This window comes from Lissotriton vulgaris, chromosome 5 (assembly GCF_964263255.1).
Source record: "Lissotriton vulgaris chromosome 5, aLisVul1.2, whole genome shotgun sequence".
In the NCBI taxonomy this organism is placed as follows: Eukaryota; Metazoa; Chordata; class Amphibia; order Caudata; family Salamandridae; genus Lissotriton; species Lissotriton vulgaris.
In genome coordinates, this window is record NC_141693.1 from 354,783,757 (window position 1) to 354,799,709 (window position 15,953).

General features: G+C 47.2%; 1 protein-coding gene across 28 annotated transcripts in view; it reads right to left on the bottom strand.

The window, feature by feature from the left end:
- EIF4G3 (eukaryotic translation initiation factor 4 gamma 3) overlaps nt 1-15,953 on the bottom strand; it is a 1,432,461-nt gene that overhangs the window by 576,275 nt on the left and 840,233 nt on the right. For all 28 annotated transcript variants that reach the window (XM_086921648.1, XM_086921654.1, XM_086921652.1 and 25 more), the window contains one exon: nt 310-507. In XM_086921648.1, coding sequence (XP_086777774.1) covers nt 310-507 — 198 coding nt within the window. The remainder of the gene's footprint in view (nt 1-309; nt 508-15,953) is intronic.

Genomic DNA, 15,953 nt, shown 5'->3' on the forward strand with positions numbered 1-15,953 from the left:
ACTTCTTAATTTTCAATATAAAAACTAAAAGACTTCTCAGACCAGAAACTTGGTTTAACCTGTTATGTAATCCTTAACCATCATAAGGAAAAATAGCAAATAAGGTTTTGAAAAAATTGCAGATAAACTACAAAACCTAATTTAATCGTCTGGAAGACTAGTAAGACCTCTACCCAAAGCACTCCACAGGTGCAAGATTTTGTGATGGTTGTAGACTACGCAATATCATGTTCTTAACAGCTGTAGGAAAACACAATCTGTCTCATCTCAATTGGTCTCTGTCCTACTGACTTATTCTTGGACTCTTACCGTTGCAAGGCACCTGCACATGTTGGCATATGCTACAGAGAAGCCTGGCTCGTCTATGGCTTTTTCAAAAACCAGATCGATGACACCCTTCAGACGCTCTTCTGTGTCAACAGTTAGATCGGTTACTTGCTTCATCAACTGGTTAAACATCTGAGGTGTCAGCTTGTTAAGGATACTTCGTACCTTGCGGAACAGCTCCTGGTAAATGAAAATAAAGTGAATGTATTTATGAAGAGATACGAGATTGGCTGGATAAACATGGCAAATGCCCTAAACTCATCATCTATTCAGGTAAATTTGCAGTCCACAGTCCTTACAAAATTGCAGCAGACAAGCTCTAAAAGACCTTTGAAAACACATTTACTCAACTGCATAATGCATTCAATGTTTCACATAGTGTCACAATGCTGTCAGGTTTGAATACTTTCCCAGTTTTTATATTTTCTTTAACCAGCTTTGTGGTGTCAGTGCCTTGCCATTAAAGGTCAATCCTTTCAATATCATCAAATCACCCAGCAAGCGTCCTCAATTCAATGAAATACCGATACCACAAAGATGCAACCTCATTATGAGGTATAACAAAAGTTAAGATTGTCCTATTGGTGTATATCTACGGTAACCAAAACGAACATAAAACTGTTTACCTCTCACATGGGATCTTCGGAACTACAAATCTTTGAACTAACTAAGAGGATGTGATGCAAAAGGGGAAACCATTTTTATTGATCTGGATGATCGCACTAGAAGCAGAATCTAAACAATACAACTGATGCCTCAAACTGCTGCTTTGCAATTGTCACAGAGTATAACATAGGCTAAACCTGTAGGACATGAACCTCAAAAGAAAATAACGTTAGTACTATTAATAGGGGCTTTTATAAAATGCTACTAACCACCTTGTGTTGGCCTCAGTGCACACTCCGGTATGGCTACATGTCCGAAATTGCTGATTTGTATTACAGTACACTTGCCATAAGGGGGAGAGGGGGGGTGGGGGGGGGGTTAAGGCCTTGTAATTCTAGTTCTGGATTGCAGACATCTGCACTGAAGTTATAAACATAGAATATTCCCACCAGCTTGTGGGAACCTCGGAATGCTTTCAGTAGGACTACAACTTAAACTGGAGGTCGGCATACAAACTCCTCGGTATCACTCCAAAGTAAAAAGAAGAAAAAAAAATTAGGAAAATTAGTTCAACTTCTTTCTGAAAATTACAATTTTTGTTAATATAAAGACGACACTGCAGCACATAGCCGAAAAATGTGCTACTCCATTAACAGGAATCTCTAAAAAAACAACATTTCAGAGAGAAAAATGAAGCAAATGGTGCCTGTCAAGCCAAGAGTGCATAAGGTTTAAAAGGTACACTGTTGCTATACAGAGCCAGCAATCTCTATCATTCAGCATAAACTACACTGGTAGCTTGCCTCACAGTACCAGGTCTTTTGAAAGGCAATAACTAAGCTACTAGATAGTAATTCGCAGTTAGAATTGTATAATGTCAGTGAACATACAAAAATAGTATTACAAGTAAGTAACATTTCTTTCTGCATCACAGGCCGCTCACTAATAGTCACAAAACAGAGAATACAGTTGCAAGCTCAAGACAGTACAGCTGAAGGAAAATCAAAGATTAAAGCAACATCCACCACATAGGTTTTTTAACACTGCTTGGCTGACCAAAGTGTATGCTATGGCATCCGCCTCTAAACAGTAAGGCTTACTGATGGTATGACTACAACCCCTACATGGCGACTTGCATATCGCTGCTACTTGGACATTTCGTAAACAGGCAGCAAAATTCACCTTCCTTTGTATAGAATGCGCTCCAGGTCCACTAGAAAGGGGTCTGTTGGATAGGTGGTAACCGGCAATACATGCAACTATCCATCTAGACATTGTTTGTTTTAAAGATGCCATGCTCAATTGAATAAAGCCATAACTGACGAAGAGTTTATCAGTTCTCTCCCAGTCAGAGATGGTACACGGATACATGAATAACGGATTACTATTAAGTGTGCATCTGTAAAATAGCTCTGTTGGTTGAGCATTTACCTCAGAGGTAAGTGTAACGCTCCTAATTTGTAGGTTCAAATCTCAGATGGGGCAAGTCAGCCTCTCATCGTTTAGAAGTGAATAGCTCCTCCTCCAAAGCAACAGTAATAAGCGTCCTTACGGTTAGCATGAATTATCACTCAATTATCAGCTTTAAATATATTATGGAAACAATAGTTTTGTGTTAAAACATCAGCCTGCCATTCGGCCATTCCAGTGCTTCATTTAAATAAAAAATCAGTTTTACCGCACAAAGGCTTGTAATGTTTTGAAAATATCTTACTGTCACCAAATAACAGTTTTTTATTTTAGTACGCGAACAAATTGTGCATACAAATTCCAGCTTGCCATTTTGCCTGTGCTACCACCACAAGTGGACACAATCTTCCTCATGTTGCCATGTGTCTATCAATCACAAGCCATGTTGCACATTGTGTCACTGAGAGCCATCCAAATGTCGTTTTCTTTGTCTTTCATACAGCCTTCCGCATGTATCACTTTCCTTCTCCAACATTTTTATGCTTTAATTCTCTCTCCCTTTTTCTCTACCCACTCATTGTGCCACAATCAGTCACATTAACACCCAGTTGAATATTACGTACCTACTTCACTCAATATACAAATTCACTTTTTGCATATCAAAAAAGGAGAATTTGCACTCATGAATCGATCTATTTTGTTGCATTTGATATTACCCCATTGTAGTCTAATGCAACATGGGAGTCTATCTGCTCTCGCGGAGAGGTATACCTTTCGATTGGAAATTGGACACATCCTATATATCATTCTTGCCAATTCTGAAGTAGTCCTTTCCAAAGAATGACTCCAGTCACGTATTCAGACCATCATCTGGTAGCTTTCCAGCACAATACATGACAACGCTCCACACTTAAGGCCACCTTACCAGCACGCACATATTGATCTTGGAATAAACTATATTTTGAGGACCTAGAAACACAACTAAACCTCCAACACAGATCTGGACACAATAAATTAAATAAACAAATTCTACAAGTGGTTCCTGGAAGCTTTTGATATCCTAATTTCGCAAAAAACAACAAATATGCCAAAAGAAAACAAGCACCATGGAAGAATGCAAAGCTAAAAAGATAAAAACAACAAATTGCAAAGCAGTACATGGAACAGTAACACTTTAAAACAGAAATAAAATCACAAAATATACCTCTGCTCCAGACTGGAGCCCCATCGCAAAATACCAGCATTCAAGAACAAGCATTTACAATGCAATGGTTTTGCCTTTGTTAAAGTTTGAGCTGTTGGCAAAGCTCTTGATCTTTTTTTTTAACATAAATAAATGGCCTTGTTATTTGCAATGGCACTAGCTTTATCTTTTGCAAATGACACCCACAAACACCTACAGAGAGCCCCCAACACACTGCGAGCACCAACACACTGCGAGCACCACCACACTGCGAGGTGACAAGGGGGTTATGGCGCTAACACACGGAGATGTGTGTCAACTGGCCCGAGAGGGCAGTTGAAGTATGCAACACACGTCTGACACTCGGGTTATGCCACTAATACATAAGATACAGGTGGGTGGTACCCCTTCACTTTTCCGCCCATGTACCACTCATAAACCCACAGGCATACTCAAGACTCCAACAAGGCCTTTCCTAGGGCGCGTCCGAACCCCTGGACTTTCCCAAACCATGCCGCCTCGCAGCTCCCTCGGCTACTCCCAGACGTACCCTCTGGAGAAGACACTCGCATCTGGTTCTCACATACTTCCACAGCCCCAGTCTCACCTCGGATACTCACAAGGCCGTAAGCCTGCCTCTTTCATGCAACTGCCATCGATAAGACGTACCTGTCCAGTCCACACACCTTCGCTACTCAAAACTAACATCCCCGGACCTTGAGGACGGCAGCCCTCGCCCCATAAGACACAACACCTCACGCCAATGGGCCCCGCCATACTCACAGCTGCCCGCTAGCCCATCAGGTGCTTACTGTTCCTGCTGTACTCCCAGCTACCCCCCACCGCCGGTTACAGCAGTCCCGGGTCATTCTCGAAATACTGAAAGACAGTGCAGCTTCGCAATGACAGCAGTCCCGGCAGCCCCCAAGATACTCACAGCTGCACGGTCCATCCAGGCAGTCCGTCGGGTACTTGGGCTAACTTCCTCCGACTGCAGTCCACCAGGTCCCCGAAGCAGCGGCATGAGGCCGGGCAGGCGCGACCGCGTGCCCCGCACAGCAGCACCGCCAACACCCAGAGGTGCAGGCCGGGCCACGGGACTCCCAGCAGCCGCCGCTGCCCCCCGGGACAGAGCCACATCGGTGCCGGCGGGTGAGATCCCCGGGGCTCCTGTGCGCCCGAGCCTCCTGCACGTACGGGTCCTCCCACGGGACACGGCAGAGTGAGTGAGCCCCGCTCCGAGGGGGGCCGACCCTCGCAGCCCCTCCGCGAGGTCCCGATGGGCAGAACTCTCCGACCTCCTCAAAGACGTCCACGGCTGATGGCCAGGTCCCTGCTCCGATCCAAGCTGTGCAGGCACTAGGCTCCACTCCAGGGACGGACGCTGCGAGTCCCTCCTCAGCCCGAGTGAGAGAGGAGCACGCCGATCTCCTTCTAAGCAGCCCCGATCTCCAATTCCAATAAGGGGGCGCAGGCACTCGGGCGCGTTAACTCCGAATTGAATCGTAATGCAAAAAGAGAGTCAAGTAGAGAATACGGCCCAAACCCTGCAGTCAGCTCAAAAAAGGTGAGCTACATACTGCGTGCCAATGCACTCTTCTGATTCTTGTTGTCTTTCTCCCCCAGGGTCCCTCCCTCTCCTCGCCCTCAGGCGCCACCACGCACATGCAGTATTTTGGGACTAACTTCTAACTTCCTCATTCTGTGCAGATGGACAGTAAAGATAAACGCGGTGTCACGCCGATAGTGAAATGTGTGTTTTACCGTAACTTGGAAATAAGCGGCTCTCTGGGGGTTATAGTTTAATACAGCGCCTCGGAGGCGATTTAGAAGCACCTTAAGCCCTGACAAGGCAGAAAGCGGCGAGAGGTAAAGACGATAGGCAGAAGAACGGGGCGGTGAGATTCCAATGCACCGAAAGAGAAACGGAGAGGGGACGCTTCAGTGCGCTTTCGAATCTCTGCTGAGATGGTGGCGGGAAGTTGCGGTAGAAATGCGGAGACTCAGGTTAAAGGAAACATTCACGTCCATAGAGAATGCCGTTCAGTACTCCAACCAGAACTATGGGGCTTGAATGCTATAAATGCAATGCACCACAAACGTTAAACACAAGACTGTCCAGAAAAGATCGTTCACGTCCATAGAGAATGCCGTTCAGTACTCCAACCAGAACTATGGGGCTTGAATGCTATAAATGCAATGCACCACAAACGTTAAACACAAGACTGTCCAGAAAAGATCGTTTAATAAACCCATAAATACCTGCAGTACTTTCCGGCGCTGGGGCGGCGCAGCAGCCCACCATGGCTGCAAGAGGCGGCTCCGTCACGCAGGGATCGCGAGAGAGAATGGCACGTGGCAGAAAGCTTCCCTACGACGACATCCCAGGCATGAAGCTGAGCACGGTGGAGACGAGGCTTTGCAAGACCCGGCCGGCGCGAGCTGTTTCCGGGCTCCTCCACTCCGCAGGCACCAAGTCAGAGAGCTCACTCTCAGGCCGGGGCTTCTCTCACTGCCAATTTACGTTTCCAGAATCCCAGAGGGGAGGAGAAAGTACACGAGCTGCCTGTCAGCAGCCGCACAAGGGCTCAAAAAAGGTGAGCTACATACTGCGTGCCGGCAATGCCGGACCAGACACGGGGGCGTTCCCGGCGTTGCGTGACGTCGGCAAAAGCCAAAGAATGTCGGGAACGCCCCCGTGTCTGGTCCGGCATTGACGGACAGGCCCCTCGTCCAATGGCAAGGCTCCGTTTACGGAGCCAGCCAATCAACGACGAGGGCCGAACCAAAGCACCCTACAGTTATCAACAGGATTTCGCCTGCGCGGAAAAGCTGCGCAGAGCGCAGCTTCCGCTAGGCAAAACCTAAAAAATAAAATGGATGGAACATCTTTGTTCAAGCAGCCAAACTATGGAATTTATTACCGTTAAACAGAAGAGTCAAATATAACCATCTTATCTTAAGAAGATTACTAAAGAGCTGCCTCTTTTCTACAGGACCATCATATTTAACCCCTTGTATGATGATGATGATGGAGCCGCTCCGTCATCAGCTGCGGTGGCGCTGTGCTGATGACGGAGCGGTTCCGCCATGGCCCGCCAGCCGCTCATGCGCGGCGCAAATTCCGCGCCTGCGCTGACCGTTCTATTGAGCGAGCGGGGCCATGACGGAACCGCTCCGTCATAAGCACAGCGCAAGCGACGCTGGTGACGGAGCGGTTCCGTCACCAGCATGCGCCCGCCGCTCTTCCGCCCCGCCCCCTTAGCACTGCGGTGGAATAGCCGCCGCAGTGAAGGGGTTAAAATACAAATGTACAGCAGCAGTATACACAAGACACCACTGGTGAATACACAACAAAATATGGGTATGAATCTCTAAATACTTTGGAAGCGGAATAAAAATAAATATAGTTTTAGATAAAACAATAGAAATTATATACATACATGTATGTGTAACTATCATTTTGCCATATACAAGTAGATAAATAAGTCAATACCATAAGATGAGGAGTGTCTGCTTATGGCTTTACTTTCTTATAATAACACATCTGTTACAATGTGTAAGTATGATTATAGAAATAACTTTATCATTATATCGATAGATATGTAGATCAATACATCAACATACGATGAGTGTTTGCTTATGGGTTTCCTTTCCTATCACAAAGCGCCTTTAAAAAAATTATCTCTGGGAGCTGTAAGGAGCTGCAGTGAGTTGTAAGGAGCTGTAAGGAGGTGCTGCGAAGGAACAGCGGCAGGAATGGGAAAACTGCTCAATGCCCGCCTCAAGGCAAAAAACCGCCGAGCCGAGGCAAAAGAGGCAGCCCGATTGGCTTGTACGGAGAATGCCCCCAATCTGCTTGATCTTAATTCTACACTTGAGAGCTCAGAAGAAGAGGATTTATCCTTTATCGCTTCCTCGGATCAGGCGGGCACGGTCAGCGTAGTAGATAAGAATGTAGCTACAGCTATGCCAGTAACATCTTCACAGGACAATTCAGGGACCGAAGGTCTCAAAAAAGCGAAAGTGAAAAAAGAAGCAAAAAATGTGCATTATTTTTTTTAAAAAGCAACGCCGAAATCCCTCTCTCAAGGTTCAAGCATGAAACTCTCTAAGGAACTCCCTGGTGTCAAAATGCCATCAGCTCTAGCAGCAGACTCACGTGTCCGGTAAAAATTGCAAGTTAATTTGAAAACTGATCTCATTACAATCATAGAAACATCCTTGGGGCATGTTACTTCTAGCCCAAATTTGGAGCCAGTAGGCGAATTTCAGATGAGTGTCAAAGACATGCTGAATTTGATTCTGGAGGAAGTCCGCGAGTTGAAAAGAACCCAGAAAGCAGAACTTGTCTCTCTTCATCAACGATTACAGAAAAACGAAGGCACAATGTCAAGTTTTCCAGTTAAACTTCAGGAGGCAGAAGCCAGGATTTCAGCCCTAGAGGACCAGATAAGTATCGTAATGGGAGAAGCCAAAGCGGTGGTTAAAAGCAAGCATGCTCTTGAGAACAAATTGGAGGAGCTAGAAAATCATTCTCGGAGGTCCAATCTCCAGATATTTGGAATTTCAGAAGGAATTGAGGGCTCCCAAACCCTGCAGTGGGTAAACTCATTTATCAAACAAAGGGTCATCCCAGAGGTTGAAGGCGATCTCACCATCACCAGGGCACGTGTTCCTGCCCGCTCGTTTCCTAATTCAACGATGACACGGACAATACTCCTAAACTTTGCAGATTATCGTGTAAAAGAGAGAATACGGTCTAAAGCAATCCAACAGAGACAATTTGTAGTGAATGAAACTGTAAAATGTCGCATTTTTTCCAATATGACTGCTGTGGCGGCACGTAGGAGAAAGGAATTAGTGAAGATCCTCCATCTATTCAAAGCTAATGGTGCGCAAGCATCTATCGCGCAACAGTCCAAATTGAGAGTCCTGGTTAAGGGCAAACTTTTCATGTTCTCAGACCTAGATGAAGGCCAGGAATTATTAAAAGATCTCGCAGGGCTCTAGGGCTTAGAAGGAAATGTATGTTTGTTTCATTATAACTGCCATGGTCTAACTGGGGGGTCAGGTGGGTTAAGCCTTGCTTGACCTTTGCTTCTCTCATTGGAAGGTCCATTCAAGGTTAAGTCAACGTGCTATTCGATCATAGTAGGGGCTTTTTTCCTTACAACGCACGCTTGCTTACACGTTTAATTAATAGATGGCAATTCTCAGCATTGCTGGTAGGGAAGGGGTAAGATCACTTGGGTGTAATTACATGACACCCAGGTTAGATGGGGGAGGGGGGTGAAATGTGGTTGGTGGGAGGTCTTCCACATTTTGGAGGCGGAAGTCACAAGGGGTGGGTTGGGAGCATAAGGGGGGAAAATGATGTCCTTTTTTCGCTAATTCATTCAGGTTTGATACATCCATTTGTTAGTTTGACTCTGGGTAAGATGTTTGGGGGGTTTAAACTTTGGTTAGGTCTTAACTATGGCTAGCAAAGAATTGCTGTAAGTGGTTTCTTTTAATGTTAATGGTCTCAAAAATAAAAAGAAAATGCGGGCAACTGAATCATGGATTAAAACAGAAAACCCGGCTGTGATATTTTTACAAGAGACCCATATACCAGCTGTAAAGCTGCCAGATTTTTCTATGTTTAGGGCTTGGTCAGCTTATAGGGGATTCTCTTTGTCTTCCGCTTCCCATAGAGGGACAGCAATATTTGTAAGTAAAAAACTTCAGGCGGAGATTGTTGATTTTGATAAAGATCAGCATGGTCGTTGGTTTTGGGTTACCTGCATTCTCAGACAAAGATAAAGACCGATAACTTTTGTTAGCATATACGCCCCAGTTGAGGATAACTCCAAGGTCTATGACGATTTGTTTCAGTCCCTAATTCAGGTACCTTGTGAGCTGATTCTGGGGGGATATTTTAATGTTGTAATAAATCCTAAAATAGACGCCTCTGTGCAGGCCAAAAGGCAGTTGAAATCTAAATCCTTAAGAACCTTACAACATTATGGAGTAACTTTGGACCAACAAGATCCCTGCCGTGCGGCCTGTCCAACCAAAATAGCGTATACTTACTGGTCAGGTAGATTTCGTACCTCGTCACGCATAGATTTTTTTCTGGCTTCCCAGAGGACTGGGTGGGTTTTATTGGGACAGAGATCAAGGCATTTTTATTACAAAATAGCGAGTCTGCACCGCTGAGTGTGGTATGGGATACACTTAAGGCCTTCATCCGGGGGTTAACTATTGGAAGAGATGCAGAAATTGTAAAAAAAAGTTAGGAAAGGTAAGAGAATCTTGGTGCAGAAGGTCCAAGTGTCCTATTCTGCATTTCTTAACAACCCCTCTGTGTTTAGCCAGTGCCAGCTCGATCAGGTTTAGCGTGAACTCAGTGCCAATTATTACACTAAGAGTGAAGCCTCCTTTCAACAATTCCGCAAAAAACATATGAGGAAAGTAATTTTACCGGTAGGTTTTTAGCTTGGCATGCTAGGGAGCAGGCTGCCGCAAATCAGATCAATGCATGGGGGAGAAATATCGAGGACCTTTAGACAAGGTAAGATAGTTAGCTTTTTGAAAATGGGTAAGCACAGCGAGGATCCAAACTCATATCGCCCGATAACGTTGTTAAGCTCAGATTATAAAATTGTCACCAAATTGTTATCACTTCGGTTTAATCAACACGTGGTGCAATTGATCCATTCGGACCAGAATGGTTTTATTGCTGGTCGGCAGTTAGCCACCAATACACATTATTTAACTGAGGCGCTGGACTATTTCGATACACAGAGGATACCCGCATTAGTCCTACTAGACGCCGAGAAGGCTTTTGACCTTGTTGTGTGAGAGACATTGTTTAGGATTTTATGTCACTTTGGCATTTCCCCCAAGACCACGGCCCTGATTCATAACTTACATAATAACGCTGAAGCTGATGTAATTATCAATACTTTGGTGGCCGGGCAGGTAAAAGTAAAACGGGGCACAAGGCAAGGGTGCCCTTTATCGCAGGTTTTATTTGCTTTCTTTATCAAACCGTTGGCGATAGCAATAAGGAACTACGCTGATATCTGTCCCCCAATCCCATCTATGGCGATATTGAAATTATACGCTGACGATATCATGCTTATTATTAAACCTGAGATATAGGTTCAGGTTAAAATTTTCCAGGTCTTCGAGGATTGAGGTTTTAGGTGGGTTATCGCGTTAATAAAAGGAAAACTGAAATTCTACAATGTGGTGGAGCAAGCTGGGATCTGCACCCTGATATCCTTTCTTGTGTCAACACAAAACCTAAGAGATATCTGGGGGCATATTTTTCCAAAAGTGTTAGCGACCTATATCACCTAAATTTTGCACCGCTCCTTCGAAAAACCCAGGCCTTGTTTTTACGTTGGAAATCTCTTCCTTTATCCATCTTGGGTCAGGTGGCCCTGTTTAAAATGTCTGTTCTCCCTTAGTTTAATTTTCTGTTTTCAACCATCCCATGTATTTTATCAGGCCCCCTTTTTAACCCAAGTAGAGTCAATGTTTACCGCCTTTCTTTGGGCAAATAAGTCATCACGTATTGCACTTAGTGCTTTATATGAAGAAGTGGAACAAGGAGGCTTCGCTCTTCCGAATCACAGGGATTACTATTATGCTTATTTTGCACAGTATTTATCTAGATTCAAACCTCAACTACAGTTAAATCTTTTCATTAATAGTTTTTTGGATCTAATGTGTAAGGAAAGCCAGATCCACTCCCCTTTGTTAATCTTCAAATCCCCATAACTGGTCCGTTAAAAGGGTCTTCATTGTTTTTTAAAAAATGACAGGCGCTCTACAAAAGATATTCCATCCCTGTATTTAATTTAGCCACTCTACTTACCATTAGCAGGGATTACCCAATAATCAGAAGTCACTTTAAAGTGGGCTTCGGTAGGATTACGTAAGGTCTCATTTTCCGAGGAATGGAAGCGGGTTGACTATGACCGAAATGTCGTAATTGATCGTCAATGATTTTATTCTTTTAGGGTCATATTACATCTTCCATAAATTCCTTGCCGAACTAGATGTTTCCCAAATTGGCGGACAACATCAGCTAGTTATTGAACTCTTAGAGGATGCACCCGGCAGAAAACCTGGGGCATGGAAAAGCGTTTAGCTTTAGTTAGGGGCCTAAATCTTGGACAGAAGGCAATTAAAAAATAGAAGGATCATGAAGATTTTGAAATTTCTGCTAATTTGTGGTCAGTTATTAATAAACTTTATTTTAGTACACTAAGAGGTGCGAATTGGCGAAAGATGTTTTTTAGTAAATGGCAACTTTACCGAACCCCTCTTTCCCTTTCGAAAATGTATGCCAATCATTCAGCGCACTGCTTTCGCTCTATCAATCATCCTTCAGCTAATTGGTCGCATAGAACAAGTTACTTACCTTCGGTAACGATACATCTGTAAGAAATGTTAGTTAGTTAGATTCCTTACCTTAGAATATCCCCAGGCGTCTGGATCCGGAAAGTTTTGCGTAGCAGTACCTCTGCGCGTCGGTAGGCGTTGTCTGCGGCTCCGCGTCCGTCGTCGTTGGCGCCGGGATGACGTCGTCGGAGCACTTAGACGCCGCCCTCGCACGCTGACGTAAGTTCTTCTACTCAGCATTTCCGTGCTAGAAACGCAGAGCCATGATAAAAACCGACACTGGTGCCATGAAACTAGGGCTCTCGAAGGAATGTACCTTAACCCTAGATATCGGTTCGCAGAACGGGGAGGATGGGTGGGGCGGTAAGGAATCTAACTAATGTTTCTTACAGATATACCGTTACCCAAGGTAAGTAACTTGTTCATCTCAAAGAAACACGTTAGTTAGATTCCTTACCTTAGAATAGATACCCCAGCAATACCAACCATGGTGGTGGGTCTGTGAACCATGATCACACCAGAAAGTCCTGGAGAACGGAACGGCCAAAGAAGCCATCTCTCCGGACTTGGCTGTCCAGGCAGTAGTGTCTAGCGAGGCCCACGTAGCTTCCTGACAGATGTCCTGCAAGGGGACTCACCGACCCAGGGCAGTAGTAGCCGCTGTGGCCAGAGTGGAATGGGCCCTCAGCCCAACAGGAGGCTCCTTTTTCGCCAAGGAGTAGCAAATCTTGATGAACAAGACGAGCCACCGAGAGATGGTTAATTTGTGCAACACCCGTCCCTTCTTAGCGCCCACATAACCAACAAAGAGCTGGTCATCCACCCGGAACTGGAGTGCGGTCCAGATAGAATGAAAGCACACGTTTTGGGTCCAGACGGTGGAGTCTCTCTTCCTCTTTCGAGGGATGCGGAGGCGGAAAGAAGGTGCGCAAGGTGATGGACTGCCCGATGTGGAAGGCTGTGACTACCTTGGGCAGGAAAGAGGGATGCGTTCTTAAAACAACCTTATCCGGATGGAGAGAAAGGAAAGAAGGCTAAGGAGAAAGAGCCTGGAGCTCACTCACTCTCCTGGCAGAGGTGATGGCAACCAGGATTGCAGTCTTAAGAGTTAGGAGATGAAGAGGGCAATTGTGAAGTGGCTCGAAAGGAGCGCACATCAAAAAAGTCAGAACCAGGTTTAAGTCCCACTGAGGCATCACAAAAGGAACAGGAGGAAACATGTGAGTGATGCCCTTCAAGAATCTATTTACAACAGGGGACTTGAAAAGAGAAGGCTGATCAGGAAGCCTTAAGAAGGTCGTAATGGCAGAGAGGTAGCCCTTGATAGTGCCCAGAGCAGAGCCCTACTGGGCAAGAAAAAGAAGAAAGAGGAGAACCTCAGAAAGAGAGGCAGAAAGGGGATCCATAGCCTTTGCTGTGCACCATGCCACAAATCTATTCCACCTGCAGGCGTATACCGATTCTGTGGAGGGACGCCTGGCTGCCAGAATCCCATCACAGACTTCAGGAGGCAATTCAAATGGCCTCAACTGTCGTCGCTCAATCTCCACGCATGGAAGTGGAGACTGGACAGGTTCGGGTGGAGGACCGTCCCCTGCTGCTGCGACAGACTGACATGCTGAGTAGCTCGGGATACCAGTACCTTGAGCCCAGTCCGGAGGCACAAGGATGACTTGGGCCCAGTCGCGCTTGATCTTCTTCAGCACTCTGGGCAGAAGTGGTATAGGCGGAAAGGCGTACAAAAGACCGCAACTCCACTCGCGACAAAAAGCGTCTCCGAGCGAGTGCCGCCTTGGAAATTCCAATGTGCAGAACTGATGACATTGCGCGTTCTCCTCTGTGGCGAATAGATCTAACCAAGGTTCTCTCCACTGCCGAAAGAGGCCTTGCGCCACGTCTGAGTTCAGGTGCCATTCATGCCATCATGCACCGACGGCTGAGTTCGTCCGCCCTGGTGTTCAGGGAACCTACCAGGTTTTGAACAGGTCAACCTGACCGCGACCCGGGATAAAGGCTGATAGATCGGAATCAGAGCTTTCATATCCCGAACCCGCTGTTCGGGAGGATAAACCCGAAACTGTGCCGAATCCAGTACCGCTCCAATGAAGAGGAGCTTTTGAGAGGGACACAGGTGTGACTTCGGCACATTGATGGAAAACCCCAGCAAGTGCAGTAGGTCGGCCGTAGTCTGGAGGAGGCGGACGACTGTCTGGGGCGAGCCCGCCTTCAACAACCAGTCGTCGAGATAGGGGAAGACTGACACCCCTAATCTGCGCAGATGAGCTGCGACCACCGTTACCACTTTCGTGAACACCCGTGGGGCGTTGGTAAGGCCAAAGGAGAGCACGGTGAACTGAAAGTGCTCATGGACTACCGTGAACCGCAGGTAGCGCCGGTGAGCCGGCAGGAAGGGGATGTGAAAATAAGCATCCTGCAAGTCCAACGCTACAATCCAGTCTCCGGGGGTCTAGGGCAGCTAAGACCTGAGCCAAAGTCAGCATCTTCAACTTCTCCTTCCGGAGGAAGCCGTCGACGTTCCGCAGATCCAAGATAGGGCGTAGGCCCCCTTTGCCCTTCTTGGGGACCAGAAAGTAGTGGGAATAACCACGACCTACTTCAGGCCCAGGAACGCGCTTGATGACCCCCTTGGCCAAGAGGGCCGACACTTCCTCTTGCGGAAGTTGCAAGTGATCCCCTGACATGCGGTGGTACTGCGGTGGCATGGCTGGAGGGGTCGCCTCGAAGGGGAGGGAGTAACCCCTTGGGACGATTTGCAGCACCCACCTGTCTGATGTGATGGTGCGCCAGTGGAGGAGGCGATGGCGGACCCTGCCCCCCACTGGCGTCGAATGGGCCTGAAAGCTCGGACTAGGATGGCTTTGAGGCAGATGATGCGGGATGGATGTGGACTGGCCTTGCCTTTGTCCCCTGGCACCGCCACGGTGGTTACCACGTCTGCCGCTGCGTTGGATGTTCTACTGCGGCCCGTGGCTGGCAGGACGTGAAGGGGCACCCCTTTCTTGGCCACGAAAGGAGCGAAAGGCAGACTGCTGCTGACGCTGGCCTGAGAGACCCAAGGACTTGGCCATAGCCCTGGAGTCCTTTAAGCGTTCAAGCGCATCATCTGCCTTGCCACCAAAGAGGTGGCTGCCATCGAACGGCAGGTCCATGAGGGTGTTCTGGACATCAGCCGAGAAGTTGGCGGACCTCAGCCAGGCGTGGCGGCAAACCGCCACCGTCGTTGACATCGTCCTGCCCAGCGAGTCCGTGGTATCCAGCCCACATCGTATGGAATACCGCGCTGCGTCTCGTCCGCGAGGGCTTGAGTGAGCTTCGCCCTGGCCTCGCCCGGGACTCCTCCAGGCACTATGAAGTGGGTATAACGGCCCAAAAGGCAAGCGGTGTTGAATGACCGCAACCCACAACTGAGGGAGGAAACTGTTAATACATTTTGGATTCCCGATCTGGGGGTGCAGTCGGGAATGCGGATTGGGAAGTAGAGGCCTAGATAACCAGGCTCTTGGGGTGGGGTGGGTGGACAAGAAGCTAGCGTCACCCGGAGCTCGGTGGTGGCGCCTGGCGACGTTCCAATCTACAGGGGGACCTGTAGCGGGCCTGCACCAGGTGCCCAACAGGACGTCCACAAGAGCCTAATTAAACAGAAGTAGAGGCTCCGGAGAGCCTGTCTGCGGTTTAAGGACCATAGTGAGGATGTTAGACCTCACAGTTGCGACGGAGAGCGTAAGCGCCAAGGCCTTGGCCGCCCTCGTCAGCATCACGCTATAAGCAGCCCCCTCCTCCGTAGCCACGGTAGGAGGAGAGACAAACCCAATGTCAGGTGAAGCGTCAAGACCACTGGCTTCCCCTAGCTCGTCTGTCCAGTCCTGAAATGACTGACACCTGTGTCAGAGAGTCCTCAGACCCCTCCCAATCCCCCTCGTCCTCCATCTCCTGAAATCCAGGTTTAAAGGATGGAGCCGGAATAAAGAAGAATTGCTCCTCAGCCGGCGTCGAATCCGGCGCCAAT